At 35.7% G+C, this 23,072-nt stretch overlaps 1 protein-coding gene across 12 annotated transcripts in view; it reads right to left on the reverse strand.

Moving 5' to 3' along the window:
* RAPGEF6 (Rap guanine nucleotide exchange factor 6) overlaps window positions 1-23,072 on the reverse strand; it is a 183,025-nt gene that overhangs the window by 67,190 nt on the left and 92,763 nt on the right. For 11 of the 12 annotated variants that reach the window (XM_074313473.1, XM_019756032.2, XM_019756037.2 and 8 more), the window contains 5 exons: window positions 16,227-16,358; window positions 7,136-7,313; window positions 4,997-5,133; window positions 2,012-2,170; window positions 1,289-1,441 (listed from right to left, as the gene is read on the reverse strand). In XM_074313473.1, the coding sequence (XP_074169574.1) occupies window positions 1,289-1,441; window positions 2,012-2,170; window positions 4,997-5,133; window positions 7,136-7,313; window positions 16,227-16,358 (759 nt within the window). The remainder of the gene's footprint in view (window positions 1-1,288; window positions 1,442-2,011; window positions 2,171-4,996; window positions 5,134-7,135; window positions 7,314-16,226; window positions 16,359-23,072) is intronic. The other variant, XM_074313474.1, reaches the window with a different exon arrangement.

A 23,072-nucleotide genomic window follows, 5' to 3' on the forward strand; every position in this document is an offset into this window, starting at 1 on the left:
GCGAAGGAGATAGCTGGCATGGTTACACTGGCATGGTACAGACTTGTTTACAATGGGCAAGTAACTAACTATGCAGAGCATAAAAAGAATTGGAGAAAATATGTACAAATATAGTACGGAAAGGCTAGAAAAAACTCTGGAACAGTACTGGAATTGGGAGTACTGGTATGAACTCATGAGTGTTACAGATAAATGGACAGCTATGCACAGTTATAGGTGTGCATGTATTTATCGTTAATACACACATATATTTCCCAGATCTGTCTGAGGGGATGCTCGAGGAGCACTGACACCTCAGTAGCAATGCACAGAGTGAGTGCCCAGATCTTGGTTTCCAAATGCTGTTCTCCACTAGAAGGATTCTAGGAACGCTGGAGAAATGGCTGATTCTAAAGCTGGAACAGGAAAAGTACAAGACAAACCTGGAACACCTTTTTTGCCAGATGATAAGAAAGCTCTCAAAAAAGGATGGGGACATGTTAAAAGGATACAGAAGTCAGCCTTAAGAGGGTCCCACTGGCCAAATCTGGGACAATGTGACCATTGAAAAAACACTGATGGTAATAAGGGAATACAACACACGAGCCCACACCATTAAATTAATGCGCGACAAGACAATGCTCATCCTTAATTTCCTGTCTTAAGAACTACAACTGCCCTATTTACAACTAGAGGCCTTTAAAGAGACAGAAGTGTAAAGGGGTGGTTGGCAAGGGGTGGGGGAGAGGGGGAGTTAGAGAGAAGGGAAAACAATATGGACATCATCAATATTCAGACTAAACCATGCTGATGCTTTTGATTTACCCTTTTTAGCCCTAATAAAACCTTGGCATATCATCCCTGTCTTCAGATAAGACAACTGTGGTTCAGAGAAGTTAATGTCTATTTCCATGTCACAGAAATCCAGTAAACACTCATTCTGCATTTTCATCTAGGACTCCTTATGTCTTTATGGCTGGTCCTTTCATTTTCTGTTTTGTTTCTAAATATTGCTATCTCTGATGAAATTAATTCCCATTATAAATGGATTACAAAATAATTTATGAAGGAAAACTTTGACCAGTATTTTCTAAAATAATATCCTATCCATACTGGTATGGCACTGTCACCCTTTATCAATAAAAATGTGTAAAATCCAACTTAGAAAAAGACAAAAGAACCAATACATTTATTTATACTTCAAAATTAGTGAATTACCTTGCACTACTGAAAAAGTGATTCAAAGCCTGATAATCAAGATGAAAGCTTCATTCTACTAGGGACGAGAATAATAAGTAAAAACACCCACCTTGATTACAATGTGTCCTTTCCTGGTTCCGCTCCGATCTAGTTCACGGTGCTCATGCACCATAACAATTTCTCCCTCTTCCTCAACTTTATGGGTATTTTTTTCCACATGATTTAAAATTCTCCAGTAATCCTGCTGGGCTATGCAGACAAACTGTCCGAGAACAACATGGGGACAATTAATAAACCTATAGTACATAAATATATCACCATGCACCAAGGCAGAGCAGAAAGGTAAGAAATCAAGTGGCATCGGTTCTTTTTATTCAATCCTTTTAACCCTTAACAAAAGTCAAGGAGAAATAAATTCACGCACAATGAGACCTAAGAAGTTTCTGAATTTGAAACTCTGCTCTAAAAAGAGAAGTGAAAATCTGCTTCTCGCAAAACTGACACTACACAAAGAAACATGAAGCGGGAGTAAGTTAGAAACAAACAACTCAGAAGTTCCTATTTCTTTCCTTTATTTAAAAAAAATAGGGAATGAATTGGCTAATATCAGATAGAAATTTAACAAACCAACGTCTATTTGGTATATTCTCTTTTAAGAGTTTATAATTTGTTCAATTTCACAGAGTCAGATATAAAATCTAGTTTCCTTTATTGACTGAACTTTTGAAACGCATAATTTTCAAATGACACTATTTTATTTTAAGGAAGGACTAACAGGCTCAGCCATCTTAAATCAACAAACAAGAGTACGTGACCGAAGAGATAAGCTTACCTGACAATCATCTACTTTAGTCCTAACAACGCCATGCATGTACTGCTTATCCAGAGTGGGAGTAATTCCAAAACTATTTCCCATAAAGAGATTTTCAACTTTTCCATCTGAATGACTGATTTCTACAGTGCCGTTTAAAATTACATACCATGAGTCAAGCTATAAAGAAAAAGACAGGTTTTAAGAATCCTTTTAAAAAGATAGTTATGTTAATTTTGAAAAATAATCAATTTATGGAATTTGCGTAATTTTAAAAAGAAAGACCTGAATACATTACTAAATGCTCTTGTCAGTAATACCCTATGCCTGTCTGTGCAAACCAATGAAGGCTATTTTATTTTCCTCTTTCTTCTTTTAGTCACCAAATGAATTCAGGGACTTTCAAAATTGACCAAATAATGTAATGGTTAAGACCACAAGCTCTTGGAATTTGAATCCAGACCCTGACATTGACCAGTGTCTTTGGGCAAGTTGTTTAATATCTCTGGGCTTCATTTTCTCTATTGCTAAAATGGGCATAATAGCACCTACCACAGAACTTTTGTGTTAAGTAAATGAGTTTATACAGACTAAGTGCTTAGAACAGTGCCTTGCACATAGCAAGCACTCAAAATAAGGTAGCTAGTGATTAATTCAGAAAGACTATTAAAAGCATGAATGTTAAGGCATATCTAATAAAACACCATCCAAAATTTATCCTAAGAAAACATTGCCTTTATTTATATAGAGGCATTTAATGCTCTAAAGAGATATAATCTAAAGGTGTACTGTGTATCCCTGAAAGACCACTTATTCTAATTTAGTATCTATCTCTCTTATTCGTGTAAACTTCCAATAGTTTTCATGTGACTTAAGGGAAATCTGAATTATCAGTTCTGAAGGATAATCAAAAAATAAGAAATATTTTTTCAGAAGAATGCTTTTCTTGGCTATTGCAAATATAAAACACACTCCTTGTGGAATCTGTGGATTACATAAATTACTTGAGGACAGAGACTGTATCTGTTTCACCATTATATTCTCTTGTGTCGACATTAGTACCTGGCACAGGTACTAATATTTATAGTATAGCATTTTAGAATCTCTCTCTCTCTCTCTCTCTCTCTCATCTATCTATCTATCTATCTATCTATCTATCTATCTATCTATCTACCTACCTATCAATCTAATCTAATCTAATCTAATCTAATCTATCTAATCTATCACTCAAATCTAATCTATCTAATCTATCTATCACTCAAATCTAATCTATCTAATCTATCTATCTATCTATCTATCTATCTATCTATCTATCTATCTATCTATACATACATACAAGTTTTTAATTATGTACTGAAAGTAAATTACAGGAAAAAACTTTAAAATCCAACAGAGGACAAAGTCACGATAAACACTCCCACTGAATTCCCTTGGGGGTGAGACTGCAGTGCTCAAGATAAACATCACAAATATACCAGAAACTTCGAGTTGTCTATGCATTCACACACTGACATGAGCCACAAACATTCCTTCACAGGGACAGACTGTACTTATTAGCCTAAAGCAGAACCAGATTTTGCCATAAACTACAAAATTTCCAATACAAAATTATTATTTATATATTTATAATTCATACAGATGCCCTACCTGTGATTTTAGAAAATAAAAGCTACACACTGTACACTCTTAACTCATAGCCACAGGCAACAATTTTGGATGGAATTTCTCCCCCAATAAAATGAATGGCATATTTTAGGTATGTACAGGAAGGCTAAACAAATTTTTGTTGACAGAACTGTGGAAAATTAAAAGATTACAAAAGTTTGTGGAAAAGAAAATGAAAGCTCCTCAAAATCCCACTGTTTACACATTTGGTGTTAAAAGTTTAGTTTATTTTTCACCTATGTTTATATCATTTTATATTGTTGAAATATTTAGACTATCCTGCCTTTAAACAACTTAATACTGTATTCATGTGTTCATCCAGTTTTATTTTTTTGAGCATATCCTATGTGTCAGATATTTTCTAGGATATGGGGGAAAAGCATGTAAACAAAGCTGGAGATAAGACCCTTGCCCTTAAAGAATTTCCATCAAACTTTTAAAATAACTTCAATATCTACTTAATATTATACACTGTGGCTGTGTAATAATTAAATTAACCACTGCTTATAACTGAGCTATATTTTGGTCGTTTCCAATTTTTACCGTTATAAATATGCTGCAATCAACACCTTTTGGCATAACTCCTCATGTTTTATATCATGTCCTGAGGAAAGACACTCACAAGTGGAATAAGTTAGAAACTGTTAATACTTTGAGGCCTATGTTAAAAATTTCTAAATGACTTTCCAGAAATACAAGCAGGGTACAACAATGCTCACTGATATTCCAGCATTATTTTTTATCAGTTTGATAAGAAAAATAGCAAAGTACTTCCAAACAGCAATAATACCTTTTAATTCCTCTGCATTCTCCCTTCACTGAGCCACAAGTTGCCATCAAGCATTTCTGAACACAGACTTGCTACATAAATCCCTTGCCTGACGTTAGACCACTATGAAGCACAGGTATCAACACATTGCCCTCATTCTTTTTTTAAAATATATAATATACAAAAGGGATAAGGAGAGCTGAGTAAATACTTGGTAAACATTTTAAACATAACAATGACAAAAATACCAGAATAGTAGTTATGACTTTTTTTTAAAAAAAGTCTTATTAATTTGAGAAGTGAAAATGAATACGGTTCAATGATTATCTGTTAAACATTTATTCTGTGCAAGGTGTGCTAGGAAATCAAAATTAAGACAAAGTACATAAAACAAAAATAACAACTTAAAAACCTACCCTTAAGAAATTGTAATTATTCTAAACTTGGCACTTATTAAAAAAAACTGTACACATTTTAAGCCAGGATTTATACAATTTCATGGAAATTAAATTATTCTAAACATTAGCTCACTCCCATACTAAATATTATTTAACATTTACTTGCTAACTTACCTCTTGTCCATCTTCAAGAATAGTAGCTCCTGCCTGCTCTACCACTTCAAAAACCATCACTGAGCAGAGTTCTCTCCTTACAGACATGGTCATGTTTGCAAAAGCAGGGAGCTGGTGCATAAACTCCAGTAATTGTTCTATATAAAAACAGAAATTGTAGTACAGAGACCATCAAGGACGACACTTTAAAGCTACAGTGAAAATTTATAATCCAATGCCCAATTTCCTAATCAACTTGTGGATTTATCCTGCTGAAGTGGAGAAACCAAGGCACAAGATGACTGTTGGCTAAAAAAATCAATTATCCGGTTAACAGATACATTCAGACTCACACGAAAATATAGGCATATTAGAAGAAACCCGAACTCACAACCGCCCACACAGAACCAGGAACTGCACAGATTCAATTTATCTGATTTGCTGGCCTGAGATGCCACTCCATAGTGGTTCGAGTATAATGGTGTCCCTGGATCTAACAGATCAGGGAAAAATCCTTTCATCTAGTTCTTACTCGGCTAGAGTTTTTACGAAAAATTGTTATTAATAAATGTCAATAATTAATTAGAGATAACAGATGTGAATTCTAATTCAAGATTTGTCAAAATATCACAAGGTAACTCTCTTTAACCAACAAATGTTTGAGTGCCTTCCTTAGGCCATTCCCTGGTATAGATACATGAGTAATAAAGGGGTGAAACACAAACAACTATATGGTGCTATCTACCCAGATAACTGGGAGTTAATTATATTTCAATTTTTTAAAAGCTTTGTGAAAATAACACAGTATACAATTCTTTATTATTAAAAATGGACTTTCAGTTTCTGTCCAGATAAGGTTCACAACATGAATCTAAATTGAAGGTTACTTAACTATATTATAAGTGATTTGAGGGGCAAGAAATGTTGAAATGTATTGATCTTTACTCACGCAGATTACCACTATTATTAGTAGCAGCATTATGACTATTATAAAAGGAAAATCTAGGATAAAATCTTAATTGAATCGTAACAATATAATACTAAGTATTCTTTGTCCTTAAAGATAACATTAGATCTTTAGTATTATTAGTCAACCTCCCAAAGTACAGTAACTACTTCTGTAAGAAATTACATAGAAGAAAATTCAGTTTTAACCAAAAACTATATATATATATATATATATACACATATTTTTTTCAAGCTAGAGAAGTAAAGATAACAATTTCGATAACAAAAATTTTTTTTAGAAAGCTAATCCATGGCCACTTGCCACTGATACACTATGTTTTAAATGTCGTATGGACATGAAGCGGAAAGATCACTTTAACGGAACCAAAGCTTTTGTTTCATAAATTTGTGCAGCCAGGATGTGAGGGTGATCAGGCTGTGACACTTGTCCCCTTCCTGTCAGGGTTGATTCAGTTGAGCTGGCTGGTGAGGTGGGTGCCCCCTCCGCACCCTCAGATCCAAGAGCATCCCCTCCCCAAGCTGTGTGCTGGGTTATGGAGGACGATCTTCCCTGACAGAGGAGGACGGTTCTCAGTCAAGGACATACAAGGAGCTGTGCCCCTGGCTAGACCCTCCAAACAACCTCTCAAACTGGGGCAGCCAGCCTAAAAGATGTCCCCAATGATCCCTGCCTCGTGATATCTCCGTCCTCATGCAGTCCACTCCTATACCGTAAGAGGGCTGCTCCGCATGACAAACAGAACTTGGAAGAAGCGAGGAAACCAGATCGTAAATGACACTGTGGCATCTGCCTGTCCTCTCTGGCACCTGCCTGTCCTCTCTGGCACTCCCTGCTTTGGGGGAAGCCACTGCCACTCTGTGAGGACACGTCAGCACCCTCTGGTGAGGCACACACGGTGAGGAATGGAGGCCTTGTGCCAAAAGCCATGTCAGGAGACCCCTTGGAAGGAGGTCTTCAGCTCAGCCCAGCGAAGACTCCATGGCTGCCAACATTCTGATTACAACCTCAGGACACTGAGCTAGAACCACTCAGCTAGGCCACTCCTGAATTCCTGACTCACAAAAAGTAGGAGAAAATAAATGTGTGTTGTTTTAAGTCACTATGTTTGGGGGCAATTTATTATGCCTCAATAGGTAACTATATATAAATTAAACTATAAAATTTTTACTGTGAACAGAGGTATTTCTTACCAATGTCATCATCAGTTTTATCTGCAGGTTCCTTTTCAAGACATTCTCGAACAAGATCTCGCCCCTGCAGTGGATCTGTCCGATCAATCTCTTCATCTTCCTCTTCTTCATCTTCAGAATCAACAGGTCCTTCTGGAAGACGTGTTAAATCTACATCTCCTACCTCGCTTTCTGTGGCCTACAGAAAGAAATCTTGGTCACTTATCATTTCATGTTATAAAAATTATATTCACAGTCTAATCAAAACCATCCCTCCCTACCAAATATTATAAAGAATCAGGCAATACTGTATACTGTATCAAAAGCAAAATACTTATTTATAAAACGGGTTTCTCTCTGCCCAAAATACAGACTCATTATTCCACAGTGTGACATCTAGGTGATTAAATTTGAGCCTGTCAATATAAAACGGTTAGGAGACTCAAACATCACTAAATGTTTTAATACCTGTTTTCCAACAAACACTTGTATTTTTTAAAAGTACATTTCCTAACACATGAAGCGCAGGAAAGATAAAGACAATTTGCCAACAACCATTTTCTAAGTACCTATTAGTCTACGCTGACTGTTGCAAATAAAGTACCATTCTCTCACCACTGAGGGTTAAGCAATCATGTAAACTAAGAACAGAGTATAAAAGAGGTAAATAGTACTGAAAAGTATTAAAACAGACCAGTTGTGAAGGAGTAAACAAATACTGATCACTTCCCAATACCTTACTGTTGAATCTCACATTGTGCCAAGAAGATCAGAAATTATTCTAAATCTTTTATATAAATAAACTTATACTTACAACCTCAACTCTGGAAACATATTAGTCTCAGATACTTGTAAAGGAACTAGCAGATTTTTAAAAATCTAAATTTAAGTATCATTCACAGGAAATAATGAAGATGTCTTTTAGGAAATAAAATTGTCCTGAAGTGGATTCATAGGCACTATTTCTAAATATTCCACTCACTAGATTCATATTAATGAAAAAGCATGAGTACTGAAGCAGTAATAGAAACAAATGAGTTGAACACAGGAATTTCATAAACAAGCACTCAAATATGAGTATTAGTAAAGACTAGGGCATCTTCAAATACTTAAGTCTCATCTCCTGTATTGAACATTTAGTGTTTTGTCTGCCCAGGAGAGGATCTTCCTTCTTTTAGGGAATTGCTGTTCCCCTTCAACTTAACCCCGAGACTGCACTGGGGAACAGTGCCTTGCCCCGGCCCTCTATGTAAGCTAAGGTAGAAAGGCTTCATTTCTGGATTTTTATAATTGGAGCTGGAAGGCAGAGTGTCCTTTTTTCTCTGGTTCCTGAATTGAAAGAATGTGATGCTGAGCAGTCTACTGCAGCATGGGAAAGCCTTTCTGTGGTGGGAGAAAACGAAGCCAAAAGGCAGAGAAAGGGGCAGGGGAATGGGGAGGAAATACAGTGAACAAAAAAGGCAGACATAAAAAAAGAAAGGGATACAGAGCAACAAAGCAATAGAAATAGAGCACGTAGAACAGAGAAAGAGCACAGCACAAAGAGTACCTATGACTGAAAGTATCACAGGAGAGGAAGAGCAAGCAAACTAGGGAGCCAAAGGTGGGGGAGCAGACACACCTGCAAGCATCCAGGTTCCCTGAGGCCAGAACTGCCTCTGCTTTCTCTGTGGGTCAATAAATTATCCTTTCTGGGTTTTGTTAATTCAAGTTAAGACTCTGATTAGTGCAACTGAAATAGACCTAATTTGTTTGGTAAGATCGTTTTCTTTACACTTTTTTTGTTTTTCTGCACAGCTTCAAGTAACAACAGCTAGTTAACAAATCAGATGAAACACCCAACTTGAGATCTATAAAATTACACAAGCTGTCTGGTAAAGATCGTATAGGGGCAACCCTACCTCATCTCTAGCATGCTCTCCTGAGTTATTTTCTGGCTATGGAATATTAAAGGTTTAAAAGTGGAGTATATTTCTGAATAATCCCTCTTTGGGACTACAAACTCGCTAGCAGATTACAATCCCTTTTCAAAGATAGCAGTTTTAATTTAAACGTGCACATGCTAAAATGACTTTTCCAAAAACCTAATTTTTATATATACATTATTTTAATCTAAGAAACTAGTTTTTAACACTAAACACTGAAGCAATATTTTCTATACAAGTTCATTTAACTTTTCAAAATACAGTTCACACCTGGAATAGCCTTTTTCCATTTTATCAATTCTTAAGGACAACCTACCTTATAAATTTGGGTTCTTAAATCACCCTGTCCTCATCTCAGTCTCAGGTTTTCATCCCCTGACCCAGACTATTTCAACCAAGCCCCATTTTCACCTTTTAAATTATGTCTGATAAAAAGAGAGATGGCTCACAACATAAAAAGGCCACATGCAATTCAGTTATGTGGACAACCAGAAAGGCTTATTGTCATCTGCCTGAGTAGTGAAGACTTTTAAGAAAATAACTCTTGTGAACACAGTGCAATATACAGATGTATTATAGAAATGTACACTTGAAACCTATATAATTTTATTAACCAATGTCACCCCAATAAATTTAATTAAAAGAAGAAAGAAAAAACTCTTTAGGGAGAATGCAAGTCATGGGTAGGGTTTGGGAGAAGGCTACCAAAAGAACTCCTTTAGGGATCTTTTAAGGCCATATGCAAAGGAAAGAATTTAATCTATCCTTAGAATTGTCTTCCCTTACCTGTATTTTTTTCAAAGTACAAAGCAAAGAAAAAGGATGAACAAAATCAGTTAAGAGAACATATTAAACTGTTAAAATGTTAAGGGTATACGAACATGAATAAGGGAGCAAAACAAGATCGAATATAAAATAAACAGTGGCCAAAAACATGCTCGGAAATTAAAAGGTATTTGGTAATTTAACAATTAAGTAAATAAAGTGAGCAATACAGAGTCCAAGGTCTAATTCCTTGACTAAACAAAGTAAGCCAGGTCGTTTGGTAAATAAAAGTAGATATGACGACCAGAATGATGCTTCTGAGGATGCAGTTCCTGGGCAGAAAGTTTCATTCTCTAATAACTAGATAAGAATTAAAAAAAACACACATGTATCCACAATGTCCAACACAATAAAAACATACTAGACAGGTGAAGCAGGGAAATGTGATTCATAACCAGGAAAAATATCAGTCAACATAAAGAGACCCAGGAATGACAGAGATGATAGAATCAGAAGACATGAATTTTTGACATTTATTATCAAACTCAAGAACTTAAAAGAAAATACAAACAATTAATTAGGGGGAAAATGGGAATTCTCAATAAAAATATGTAAACTGTAAGAAGAATAAACTTGAAGAAGGGCAATAAAAACTACTCAAACTAAAAACAAAGACAGGAAAAAAGCCAAAAAGAATATTTAACAGAGCCTCAGAGACTTGTATGATAATATCAAAAGTTACAAAAAATGTAGTTCAAAAGATATGCCACCTTATTTAAGGCAGGGTACACAAAGGATCAGAGCCCTGGCCTTTCAACCACTTTATCCTAGCACTTGGTATACAGCAGACAACCAAGAAGATTATGATAAATGAATTAAGAAAAAAAGCACATTGGTGAAATTGCTAGTAAGGCAAGCATTAAACTTCTCGTGTTTTTCCTTTCCTGCAGTATGAATGGGTCTCTATGTATATGTGTAAATATAATTTGGTGAGGCAGACAGTCTGAGGTGATTTTCTGATGACTTGGCCTTCCCAAAATAAACCACCAGAGGATATCCTTTTCCTGTTTGCATCCAGATAAACACGAAGCAACAATAAGGGGAACTCCAGGTTAGAATGAAAAGTTATACAAACTTACAAAAACTACATTTTCAAACTTAGAGCACATATTAAGCCAGAACCTTAGGCTTTCAGTACTTCTTTTTTCTGCATTCCCACTTTGAGTATTCCACCCAACCTTTTTCATGGACTGCTTAGTCCTTATGTTTCTTCTTTGTCTTTCTGGTCAGAGCAAGAATCCTGTGGAATTAATCCTTCCCAGTCGTGCTGTCCAGGCTAACACATTCCATAATTTCTACAACAGGGCAGGTAGGCAGGCAAAGTAAAGCCTCCTTTAGTTACTACCGTGTTTTCCCGAAACTAAGACCTAGCCGGACCATCAGCTCTATTGCATCTTTTGGAGCAAAAATTAATATAAGACCTGGTAGTATATTACATAAGACTGGGTCTTACATTATAGTAAAATAATATATTATATTACATAAGATTGGGTCTTATATTATAGTAAAATAAGACCGGGTCTTATATTAATTTTTGCTCCAAAAGACGCATTAAATTCTTAGTTTCGGGGAAAAACGGTAGAGGTGTAAGGTCATAACTTTCTGCAATTTATTTCATGTGGAATTTTAAAAAGAGAGAGTAGTCGAAGAGAACAGATTTTTGACTATAACACAGATGATATTCTTAACAGAAGTAGTAAAGACAAGTGGAAGAAAACATGCAGCAGGGCAAAGCTGGCTGAGGTGTAAAAGAACACCCTGGTGGAAAAATGGCACCAAGAGTTCTGGAGAGATGGGCAGCAGAGCCATGAAGTTAAGGACTCATGTTGCCAGAGGCAGTAACTGAAGCATTGAGAGTTCTAAGAACATGTATTTCCTACATAGAAACTAAAAAAGATAGATGGGGGATGAATGTGTGCCTCCTATTATTTAAAAGTACTGTCACGAGTCACTTAAGACAGAGACGTTCTGAGAAACGTGCAGTTAGGTGATTTCGCCCTTTTGTGATCACAGAGTACATGTACATAAACCTAGAGGGCACATACTACACAGCCGGTCTGTAGGTTTCAAGCCTGTACAGCATAACACAGTACTGAATATTATAACTGTAACACAATGGTAAGAATTTGTGTATTTAAACATACCTAAACATAGAAAAGGCACAGTAAAAATACGGCATAAAAGAATGTGTGTGCGCATGCACACATACATTGGGAGGTCCTGGGGGAGGGCTGTGGAGAGACGTGTAGTTGGGGAGAGCAGTCATCAGGAGGGAGGGTGGGAGGAACTGAGACAGGGAAGGAAGAGAATGAATGACAGAGAAAGGGACAGCACAGACGGAGAGAGATCCAGGAGATAAAACTTGAGAGGAGAAATAATAAACGGGAGAGGGGGCAAAAAGAGAGAGAGGGAGGAAGGGGAGTGGGAGGAAGAGATGTGAATTTGTGTGCAGGAGTGTGCGCGTGCCTGTGTGCAGGGCGGGCTCCAAGTCCCCCCTGCACCCCAGCACTCTCCCCTTTCTCCCTGGCCAACTCTGGGCCTCAGCTAAGTCTGGGTGAGCAGAAGTGGGTGGCCAGTATGCTTAGCCTCCTCCTTAAACCACCCAGAGCTAGCAGTAAATTCAACACTTTAATTGGGTCCAGCCTCTTTTTTCAACATCGCAAACAAATTTTTTGCTTATAATCCATTAAAATCTTATGGGTCCACCACCGACTGAAACGTTGTGACTGAACTGTAAGTTCATGAAAAGACAACTGCTCTAGCTCAAGAATGAACATTTCACAATGCTCCAGCACTTGGAAAAGACCGAAATAAATAGAAAAAGGAACCCAGAAAAAAACACTCCTATTTCTCGAGTATTCTTTGAGGATACATAAAATATTCTACCCAAGAACATTCTAACATCTTAATGCATATTTTTAACTAAATTTTAAGCTAATCTGATTAAAAACATATCCACACCGAAACCATTACTTGCATTTTCCCCAGACCATGGTAACTGCTTTATTTTGAAGTTTCTTTGAGAATCAAGGGCTTTTATTTTTAAAGCAGAAGATATGAAAATTCTCAAGAAGAAAATGCATAGGAACATAGTCACACGTTTGGCCACATAAAACGGTGTAAACAATTTTCCTGTTAAGAAACGCCGTTGGGACGACTCTCAGATTCTCTCTTTCCCACAACCCTACAAATGAAAAATACTTGCATCATTTCCCAAGGCTTTGCTTTACTATTACAAGCCACAACTGGGATAGGTGATCATTTTTAAAATCTCCCAAATGCTGAAATTCAAAATTCGGATAACCAAACCACTTCAATTGTCTCTGGCTAAGATATATATGATGAAAACCTGAATCTGTAACTAATAGGTGCATTAATAGCTTTAACAAGTACTCCAAACGAGGCCTGAGGCCAGGGAAAGACGAAGAGTCCAGCACTGATAGTTAACTCTTTTTTTTATTTTTATTTTTATTTTTTATTAAATTTATTGGGGTGACAATTGTTAGTAAAATTACATAGATTTCAGGTGTACAATTCTGTATTACATCATCTATAAATCCCATTGTTTTCATTGCAGCTTTGTTTACGAATAGTTAACTCTTAAGCTCTCTTTTCTTCCTTTGTTTTCGTCCTGAGCATCTGACTGCATACACACAATTTGGTTATAACAAAATGTATTATTTTCCTTACCCATGTTTTTTTTTAATTCCAGAAATTTTGCATTTTGTGGGATATATTTTATTAATCTATTATGTTCTTATTCCTTTTACCGTCTACTAATTACTACTTTCATTTTTTTCACAATTTATTCAACTTTTATTTTTAACTGTACACTCTATTTACATCCACTTTAAAATTAATGTTCATCGAGAAAAACAAAAGCTTAAGAACATAATAAAAACTACCCACAAACCCACGACCAGTAGAAAAACACTGTTACCATCTGGTCCGCTTGAACTGATTTACAATATAAGTATACGAATACCAAATACATGTAAGTATGTATGTATGTATATGTATTTCTTTAAAGATTCTGATTTCTCTTCCTTCTGTTTTTATTTTTGTTGGTTGTTTGCTTTAACCTTTATACTGTTTCTAACCTTTGGCTATTGTCCTAAAGTCTGAGTTTGAAAATTTTTACCTGTTTTGGCCACTCTTAAAAGATTTTCTTACATATTTGCATATTTGACTTTTGCATTATAATTTTCTCCTTTAAATCCTGACTGGTTTTGGTTCTAGAATTTCATTATTTCTGCTCCTTTTATTTGTCCACTCTCCCTAATTCATTGAGCTTACTTTTTAACCTTATTGGTTAACTTCGTAAGTTTCACTGCATCACCATTTAACTATATGATTCCATTTATATGACCTTCTGGAAAATGTTGAACTATCAGGGTAGTAAACAGACTGGTGATTGCCAGGGGCTGGGAATCAGGAGAAGGAGTTGATTACAAAAGGGCATAAAGTGCTTTCTTTCTATTAGGTAATGGAGAGACAATGGAAATGTGTGTCTTTAGGTAGGCTACACTGAAGAGGATGAATTTTTTATATGTAAATTACATCTCAGTTAACATCAAACACAAACACAATTTATGATCTCGGAAGAAGAACTGATAGAATTTAGTGCTGAAGGTGATGATCAAAGGAGGAGAGAGCCAACGGTAACCTTCAGGTTTCTGGGTATGAAAAGGTATCTTCTTCATTTTGTAAAGGAGATACTCCATTGACATGCAGGACAGCTGTCGACAGTCTACCCAATTTAAAAACGAATCTCCTAAAAGCTAGAATGAGCTAGACAGTACTACTAAGGAAGGAAAACATATGCAAGGTTGGAGCAGGACAGTCACTCACAGGCCATGGCCCTACAGCAGTAGGTGGACTCCAGCTCCAGCCCCAGTCCCAGCCCCAGCCTCAGGCGGGCCAGCCAGTAGGTGGATATCCTGTAGATGCTAACTTAAGTGCAATGCTTCAGAATCTCCTCCAGGATCTTGCCAAAGATACAGAACCCCACTGTGCGTCCATCTTGCAGTTCGCAGTAAAGCAATGGCTGTCCCAAATGACCTTGAATTGCAGTCTGTGCACTATTCTCTTTGCCCTTCTCTCACAATCATCTAGGGCTCTGTTCCTTTCTCCAAAAAGGTGATCACATCTGCCTTAGAATCGGATAGACTAGTGAGACTAGGTCATCTACAGTTCATCAGCACCACGTCTCTGTTGTACAGCTCTCCTAGCAAGGTCCAGACATTCCCACTTATCCTGAGAGAAATCTACAGCCATGTGCCTCAGGGTTCTTCTCTAGAAAAAACTGGAGTCCACAGAAGCCATAGCTCTACTTTGACTTGTGCAACAATTCTTATTTCTTTCATAAGGCACTTCTGGTGAGGGGAAGACTGCATGGAGCCCAGCAACTGCACAAACACAGTAAGTGGCCCAGAGCCATTACATTGCTTTAAACTTTACTTTTAAAAAATGTCCTGTTCTGTCTACTATAAAAATGACAAAAAGGAGATCCTGATGGCCAGAGCAATGACTTTTATGGAGAAAAGTCATGCATAAACCAAACACAGAGGCATTTTTCCATTTTGCGTGTGCCTACAAACTTCCTTAACAAAGGAGTGCTGCTTTTTCTACAATACTCGAATCTGGGTAACTCAGGAGAACCACAGTCTAAAATGTTTTCCTCAGACAAAGATTCTATTTCAACAGAAATGTACTGTGTGGTAGCCACCAACCACATGAGCCTGTGGGCACTTGAAATGTGCCTGTTATGAACTGAAATGTGCTGTAAGTTTATAATAAAATCTGGCTTTTGAAGACTTAGTATGAAAAAATAAAGTAATTCATTCAAAATTTTTAAACTTTTTATAATATTTGGCTATACTGTGCTAAATAAAATACATGAAAATGAATTTTACCTATTTCCTTTTACTTTTTTAATGTGGCTACTAGAAAATTTAATAGAGCCTTCACAATACAATAGCAACTCTAATTTTCTTCATGGCTTTACTTATGGAAGACTTTACAGCAATAATAAAATCAGCATTTTTGTAAGTTTAAGTTCAGTGTTTCAAGAACTATTTTTTACCAAAGCAAGCATTATATATTCATATGGATTCACCTGGATAAAATTAAAAAGAACACTATATCCATATACTGTTAGACCATATTTTATCACTCTCAAAAGATACCTCTTTAATTAGGCTTGCAAATTTGAAATAGTAAATAAAGTATATTTTCCCAAAGACCTTAGGCCTGAATTTCATACCCTATTTAAAAGACATGCGATCACCTAAGGAACAAGCACAGGATACTGGGCAGAATAAAAAAAACCACATACACAACACACAAACTCCTGGTATTACCTGATAGATATCAGATAAACTGCTGCTCCCAGAGTCACTAGCGATGCTACAACCAGACTGACTAGAAGATACATGAGGCACCTGTGGATGAGGGTTGTCTGTGATGTGCATCTTTGTAAGATCCGCTGGAAGCTGAAGAAGAAAAATATTTAAGATATTCTAAATATCAATCATTACCTTTATAAGAGTTTTGACACAATGTTAACTTCTGCAACAAATTTCATTTTATGTACGTTACTGTGCAACTTCATTTTTAACCTAAATTCTCCATTCTTAGGAACTCGCAGGAAATTAGAAGAACCAAGTAAGTACTCTGACTCTCTTAGGGAAGCCTACAGTGGAAGCCAACTGACAAGTTTTAAAAAGAGATTACCATTAGTAATGGTATTTCAGAGGAAAAACTTGGCCCGTTTTCTTCCCCAAAGAAACATACGTGTATCAGCTATTTCTGCTGTAAAGGCTAGGAACGTTATTACCCACAAACACCATGTGTGTGCACACACATCACGGATACGTAATGGTCACTAATACCAGAATAAAACAATATTTCTTGGATTAAAGTACAGCATCTGGCAGCAAGATTTAAGAAAAAAAAACAACTGATTGTGTTCAATATTTCAAAAATGTACTAAGCCTCTTTTCACTTAATAGTGTATTAGTTTGTAGTCGGCCCCTAAAGAAGTTGTTAGCAATCACAATGATTTAACGAATGTCTGTGTGAGGAACAGGGAGGGAAACAAGAGACACAGAAGGAAATGATTCTACCACCTGATCTTTAATATGGTCACACTTTAAAAGGGATGCAGGTTGTACAATGTATTTCATCCAATAAAATAAATAACAAAACAAAACAAATTATAATAAAATAAATCGTACAAAATAAATGCTATGAGAGGTAAGATAAAAAAACAAGCCACTGCACTCTAGAGTTGTGAGAGACAGCTTTATACAGAAGGTATGTGATCTATTTTACAAATAATTTCTCAGCTATGTGCTTCAGGACCATCAAGAGAAATCTATTTACTTTTAAAAACAGGTTTTTCATTACTTTAATACAGGAAAACTAGTGAAACATAATAGTGGAAACTAAATATACACTAAAGGAGAAAATGGTCGAGTCTGAATTACATTATCGTAAGTCACTATAAAAACTACACACTAAGAAACTACATCACGAAATTCCCCTGGTGGGTAAGGTAATTCAGAGACTTCTAAAACTAAGATAAACAGAAAAAAATGGAACACACACAAACACAATCTGGCCTTTGAGGCTGCTTTTCTTCTAAGAGTATTTTCTTATTCCTAGAGAGGAGTCCAACAGACTGAAGGAGTCCAAGGACTTCTGATAGTCACTGGTCAAAGAGACAAGTTACAATTCAAGGTCTAGCAAGGAAAGATCATGTTTTGGATTGGGAGTCTAAAAAGTACATTACACTCTACGAGTAAGTGTGACCTAAAAGTAAACTGATCCCCATTTTAGAATCATTTCAATCCTTAATGTTGGATGAAGGTTATACAAGATTACTAGTGAAAAATCATAGAAAAAAATCATACTAGGCCTCCAATTATTTAAACAATTTTGCGATACATAACATCCATTGCTCAAATAAAACCAGGCACACTAGGAGACAAGATGGCATTGATGAAAACTAGGTGAAATAATAATCTCTAGAAACCAATGAAGAACTTTCAAACATGGAGTTATCAGACATAGATTTAAAAATAACTGTATTTAATATATGTCAGAGATTGGCAAACATTTTCTTTGAAGGACCAAAGATTATATATTTTAAGCTTCTGCAGGCCAAACACAGTCTCTGTGATATACTTTTCTTTGGCTTTTTTTTAAACAACCCTTCAAAAATGTAAAAATCATTCTTTACAGGTCATACAGCTCACTGGCCATATTTGGTCCGGTTTAGCAATCCATGTTAAATAGAGAGAAAACGACAAGACTAAGAATTTTAGCAAAGAAAGAAAACTAACAAAGATAAAATGAAAATTCTAGAATTGAAAAATACAATTATGAAAATTAAAGACAACAGATGGACTCAATAACAGATTTGACAGAGCTAGTGAGAATATTAGAAAAGTAAAGACTGGTCTGAAAAAATATCTAGAATAAAACATGGAGAGGAAAAAGAATGAAGCTAGGAGAGAAGGGGCAAGAGCCACAGGAGATACAGTGAGAAGATAACACCTGAATAACCAGAGTCATTGAAAAAGCAGAGTATTTTAGGCATAGAAGATGATGGCTGAGCAGTTTCCCAAACTGACAAAAGACAGGAAGTTACAGATCAAGAAGCTTTAAGAATTACCAGCAAGATAAATAAAAACAAACCCACACCTATGCATACCAGGTAAGATTGTTGAGGGGGAAAAAAGGAGAGAAAAGTTTTAAAAGCAGTCAGGAAAAAAAGAGATTACTCTGACAAAAGCAGAATTAAACTGATGGCTGACTTCTCAACAAAAATTTGAAAACCCAAAGACAATGGAGTGATATTCCCAAGAACTAGAATTCTATACCCAGCAAGAATAGTCCTTGAAAAGGACAAAATAAAGTCATTTGCAGAGAAACAAAAATGAAATATTCCCCGGCAGACCTACAATGAATGAAATCCACTGGGAGAAAGAAATGATTCCATATGGAAGCTTCTAGATGCAGGAAAGAAGGAAAACCAATGGAAAAAAGGACATGTTTGGGGTAAATCTACACAAATACTATATAAAACAGTAGCATAATGCCCCACGAAGTTTAAAATATATATACAATTAAATACATTATAATAAGAAATGTTAAGTCTGGAGAAGGTTAAATGAAGTTATTCAAGTACTCTAAATTCTTTGCATTGTTCACGAAACAGTAGCAATAGACCTGACAGGGAAAAAAGGCATTGTTATAACCTCTGGTTTAAGAAAATGATAGTAAAAATATGTGTACCTACCTAGTGAACAGAGGAGGAAATATTAAATAATAAAAGAATGGAAAAATATGTTCCATGCAAACACAAACCAAAAGAAAGCTTAGGTAGCTATATTAATGCCAGATAAAGTAGACTGTGAAGCAAAAGCATTAGTAGAGACAAAAGGGGACATTTCATAATAAAATATTCAACATTAAATAAATATGCACCTACTAACACAGCCTCAAAATATGTAAGGCAAAAAATAACAATAAAAAAAGAACTAGGTAAACCCAGAATTACGCTGTGAAATTTTATCACTTATCTCTCACTAACAGAATAAACAAACAAAAAGTAAAGATACAGAAGATGTAAATATAATTAACCAATTTGAATAGCGTGAGGGTTTGGGGCACTGACCCGACACGCAGTAAAAAATTCATGTATAACTTTTGATTCCCCCAAAAGTTAACTAAGTTGTCCATCCGTATCCACACGGGATTGGCTCTAGGACCCTTGTGATACCAAAACCACAGATATGTCCCTTGTATAAAATGGTGTACAACAATGCATACAGCCAACCCCTCGCATCCATGGATTCCCAGCTGGATTGAAAATACTGTTTTGAATCTGTGGTTTGTTGAATCCATGGATGCAAAACCTGGAGATACAGAGGGCCAACTGTGTATTTTTTGAAAAAAATTTATATAAGTGGACCTGCACAACTCAAACTCACGTTGTCCAAGTTCAATTGTACATAGAACACTGCAATCACAAACTACAGAATACACATTCTTTTACGGTACACATAAAAAATATTTATAAAAATTGACAAAAAGGCAGGCATCAACATATTTCAAAAGACTGAAATCATACAGAGAATATCCCATGATGACAGTGCAAATAAGGTAGAAATAAGCAATAAAAAGATAACTAGAAAATTATTATGTATTTGGAAATTATAAAACAGAAACTCTAAATAGGCCAGAGGTCAATGAAGTCACACTGGAAATTAGAAAATATTTGAACAGAATAAAAATTAAAATGATATATATTGAAACCTGTGGAATAAGCTAAAGCCATGCTTAGAGGTCATCTTATAGCTCTTTATGTGTATTTAAAAAGGCAGCAGAAAATCAATGAGCTAACTATAACTGCTTACAATAACTATAACTGGTTACAATAATAAAGAAATATTGACAGGAGTATGTCTCAGCTCCAAGATCTTCCTCCCATTCAATTCTACTGTTTAAATACAAAGAAAAAATTCTCAGGTAGATAGGATGAAGTAGATGGAAAGGCAAAGACTGAAAATGACTTTAAAATGTTAGATGTTTGGTTGCAGTGTCAAAGTGAGAGAGATTCTATACCGCAAGATTCCTATAAAGATAAGACCAAGGAGAAGAAGGTCATCCATAAAAGTAACGCAATGAACCAAAGCCTGAAGAACAAGTCCGCAAATTGGCTTGGTAATGATACTTATAACGTACTGAGCAATCTTCATCCTCACTAGACCCTAAAAGGCAGGCATTATTAGCATCTCTACTTTACTAATGAGGAACTAGGATTTGCAACTTGCCCTCGATCTCACACTCAAGTAAGTAGGGAAGCTGAAGTTCAAACTCGGATCTATCTCATTCTAGAACTCTCTGCTATACTCTACTTTGTGCCAGGAACTCAGCTGGTAACATAAAGATGAAAACAGATGGGTCTTACCCTTAAGGAGCTCAGTATAAAACTGGGGAGTTTTACTATAGCATCTATTTTCTACTTCATGAAGAAAACACAGATTTTCATACAACCTTTTTATCATATGAAGAAAGCATTCCTCAATTATTGCTATAAATAATTTGAATTTTTTTCAAAATTTAAAACAAATATAAACACACATGTCAGAGAAATTTTCTCTTTCCCTTTCATTTAAAAAGGTCCACAGACACTGGAATGTGTTGAAATTCTGTCACCCTTAGCAATTAAGGGTTGCTATACACATAGCATACATTCTGATTTTTTTATGATGCAAAATTACATCAGCAAGATTCAAAGATGAGTGTCATTAGACTGCCTTGTAAGAACATGATAAATAATAATATACTTGCTATATAAAGTAAAGCTGAAAATAAACATTTACCTAACAAGCATTGGAAACAGAGTAAAAAGTGACATAAATTAGATAAGAAAAAACTCTCAACATATGGACCTGTATGGGAAACTGAGAAATGAATGGAAAGTGAAATATTTGTTTTTACTCCATTTCTTTGGACGCAGAACTCAAACTCTCTATATCCCTATTTCTCTCTCTCTCTCACACACACATAGGTCCAGGCAACTCGACAATGATATAGTTGTATTTTCCTTTTACTACCTAATGAAGGTCTAGCATAGTGATGTCTACTCCTCACGTGATAGTTGCTTATTAAGTATTTGTAGAATAAATGAATGAATATATTTGATTCCTGAACATTGTCACTGCTGCTCAGGTTTCCACGGATATCTGAACAGATGAAGTTTCATCATAGGCACATACAGTATTTCAGGGAGCGTAGCACTTCTTAAACTGTATACTTTGGAATATAACTTATGGATATATTGCAAAAAAGGGGAGGTTCAAATAAATTAGAAAATGATATTATACAACATGCCCCACAGCACTTCACCACAAACATAAGTGTATTAATGGAGGGTCCAAGGAGTCCCACCATAAAGCATGTTTCACACAGCATTCTCCAAACCTATTTCCCCCCAATATTCTTATTAACATCCTGCCAATGAAAGAAATAATGCTTTGGGACAACCTCTTGCATCTATCCAAGAAATATTTATAGGGCAATTAATTGCGGGGATGGGGCCAGCAGAGACTTACTTGAATCTAGACTGGCACAAATGCAGGCATATATAGCATAAGAGTAGTAGTATATGGACGTTCAAGATTCCACTTCACGTTTAACAACGTTTAGCCTTCAAGAATAACCCTCCACAATTAAAAATTATAGGAGGGAAATGTACCCTTTAATAAGAAACTTTACTATCTGAAACTTTTTGCCCCTTACAACCCATACCCAAGCATTATTTCACTTAAGAGAAAGGCATTAAAAGGGCTTTACAAGTATGAAGTAATATTTACTATCAACCCTAAAAATGTTTAAAAATTGCACAATTCGCCAACAGAACAGCATTCCTCAAAGATCCAGTTAAATTCCAAACTGCATTGTTAGAACTTGCTTTTTAAAGCATAGCTACCTGACATATAGATGCAGGAACCTATCGAGAAATCACGTATACATTAACCTTAAAAAGACCAAGGAATAAAGATAATTCATGTGCATATCACAAAGTCTGTTAAGTTCTTGTGTGTTACTCATAGGAAGACATTTCAGAACTCTACAGTGATTTACTACAAATATAAATAAATTTCTAACAAGCATGGTGGTCTAATTTGCCATTTATTGAGTGAGAAGCACCTAATGCATACTTGATACTACTCATAGAAACAATGGTAGAAAGTCATGCGGTTCGGGAGATCAAAAAAGACAAGTAAAATACAAAAATAACAAATGCGACTAAGAAAGACCTCGTTCTCAATGGGGGTAGAGAGCAGGGAGAATCATGTTTGAGATGAATCCTGGGATGATCAAGACTAAACGTACTGAATAATACTGACAAAGACCCAGAACTGCAGGGTCCAATATGGCAGCCCTAGTCGCACGTGGCAACTGAGCACCTGAAGTATGGCTAGTCAAACTGAGACAAGCTGTAAGTGTAAAATGCAAATTGGATTTAGTAAAAAAAACAAAACCTTGTGAATAATCACATTTTTTATTACGTGTTAAAAAACTTACTAGATATATTATTACATTAAATTCACCTTAAAAAAATTTTCTAAATGTGGCTACTAGAAAGTTTAAAATTACTTATGTGGTTCACGTTATATTTCTGTTGAATA

Source organism: Rhinolophus sinicus, linkage group LG10, assembly GCF_036562045.2.
Source record: "Rhinolophus sinicus isolate RSC01 linkage group LG10, ASM3656204v1, whole genome shotgun sequence".
NCBI classification, from domain to species: domain Eukaryota; kingdom Metazoa; phylum Chordata; class Mammalia; order Chiroptera; family Rhinolophidae; genus Rhinolophus; species Rhinolophus sinicus.